Here is a 1,860-nt window from a genome sequence, read left to right on the forward strand (position 1 = left end):
CCCCAGTTGGGCAAGCAGCAGCAGGGCAAAGGTCCTGTTCCCAGTGCTGCTGCACCTGCATTCCTCCCTCACCCCACTCCCCAAGTTAATGCACCCTCTTGCCCCCGGCTGGGCAGCTTGCCCCATCCCATCCCTCCCCCAACCCCAGCTGACTTACCAGCTGGAGGCAGCTGTCAGCTGCCTGTTTAGTCTATGGCTGAATCTCCGAAGTGGCCGAATCTTTTCCGAAGCTATTCTGAATCGATTCAGATGCTTCGAATTGATTTGGAGCTTTTTTAATTAGTCTCCTGATTCGATTCAATTCAGATTCAGAGATTTGGTCCCTGAATCGGGCCGAATCTCGTCCAAATTGAATCAGCTACCAAAGCGTCTCAGAGCCCTAGTACTTATGGCTCTGTTTCCACACTGCCCTGTCCTTGTTATAGAAAACGTGGACTATCCAAACATAAGTATTGTTCCTTGGTTTCAGGATTTGCCCTTCAGGTCTGAAAACTAAAGGTTCAGAATTAAAAATGTATCTTTATTCGAGAGAGAACTCAAATTTATACACGGGACTGTATCTTTTAAAAGAATGCTGAAAACTTAATTTTTTTTTTCTTTTGTGGCTTCATAGCGTACTTCTGGCTAGCCTGTATTTAAAAAAAAAAATACAAAACAAACAAAAACAGGCACAAAGAAGCCAACAACTCTGCTGTAAGTTTTTAAGTCTTTTTTGCAGGGATGATCATTGGCCAGTGAGGCAGAAAGTTCAGTTCTGATTTGCTTGGCAATATGGCTAAAAGTTTTTTAGTTGGAAGCTCCCTTTTCTACCATTGTTTTGGCAGACTGATGGCATACCAAAAAAATAAATGGTTTCGAGACTCATTTTACTATTCTAAGTAATATTTTAACTGATTGGTGTAGGTGCTGACTACATGAGTTGGGTGAGGTGTTAGTGATATGCTTAAAGATTATCTGACTATAAATATTTGACAAGATTAATTCAGAAGGAAAATTCTGTGCTTTTAGAAATTTCGAAGTGTGCAAGTGTGAGCGAGAATGTGTACACCACATAAATATAATGTGCCATTTAGTTTGGGAAACTCTTCTCTTTTTCTTATCACTACCATCGTATTATTCCCCATTTTCTATGGTCATATAATGTTTTGCAGGTATCAATGATTACTGATTTTAATCGTATTTAACTCTTCAGATCATACCTCACTCCTGTTCGGGATGAAGAGTCTGAGTCCCAAAGAAAAGCTAGATCCAGGCAAGCAAGACAGTCCAGAAGATCTACACAGGTACATCTTGGTTGTTTTTCCTTTTATAAAAACCTAAATTGGGGCCAAACTCCTGGGTACAGTGATATCTAATATGTCTAATTTATCTAATATAATGAGTGTTCTTCCCACTATAAATCAAATAATTGACAAAATCAGTTTTTTTCTCCTCCCCAAAAAGGTCAGTAGAAAAGATGGGCCTTCCATTTATGCATTGAAGGTTAACCTCTGTACTCTATTAGAGACTGGATTTAAGTGAATTCTAAAATAGAAATGATTTTTCAAATAATTGCCCAGAGCCCATTCCTGGCAATTCGATGACTCTTACTCCCTGAGCCTTTAACAGAAGACTTGGCAAAGCAGTACCTGTACAGTGCTCTCTGGCCTGGCCTGGCCTCCCCATTTGGGTGGGGGCAGTGTTCACTTCCTACTCCTTAGTACTCTGAGTTGTCTAGCTCAAGTGGAGCATTTGCTATACCATGTTAGCAGGCAGCATTTTTCCCTACTGTAACAGTTGTACCCTTTTTCTTCCCAACAACAGTAAGTTATATTTCCTGACGCCTTTGCCTAATTTTGTTTTCTTGCGCTCTTCCCTACA

The 1,860-nt window shown here is 40.5% G+C and overlaps 1 protein-coding gene across 6 annotated transcripts in view; it reads left to right on the top strand.

Annotated features, from left to right (window-relative positions):
- The window catches only part of PPP1R12A (protein phosphatase 1 regulatory subunit 12A), a 198,276-nt gene that overhangs the window by 153,397 nt on the left and 43,019 nt on the right, over window positions 1–1,860 (top strand). For all 6 annotated transcript variants that reach the window (XM_025200923.1, XM_025200922.1, XM_006021108.3 and 3 more), the window contains one exon: window positions 1,193–1,283. In XM_025200923.1, coding sequence (XP_025056708.1) covers window positions 1,193–1,283 — 91 coding nt within the window. The remainder of the gene's footprint in view (window positions 1–1,192; window positions 1,284–1,860) is intronic.

The sequence above is a fragment of the Alligator sinensis genome, unplaced genomic scaffold (assembly GCF_000455745.1).
Source record: "Alligator sinensis unplaced genomic scaffold, ASM45574v1 scaffold465_1, whole genome shotgun sequence".
Lineage (NCBI taxonomy): Eukaryota > Metazoa > Chordata > Crocodylia > Alligatoridae > Alligator > Alligator sinensis.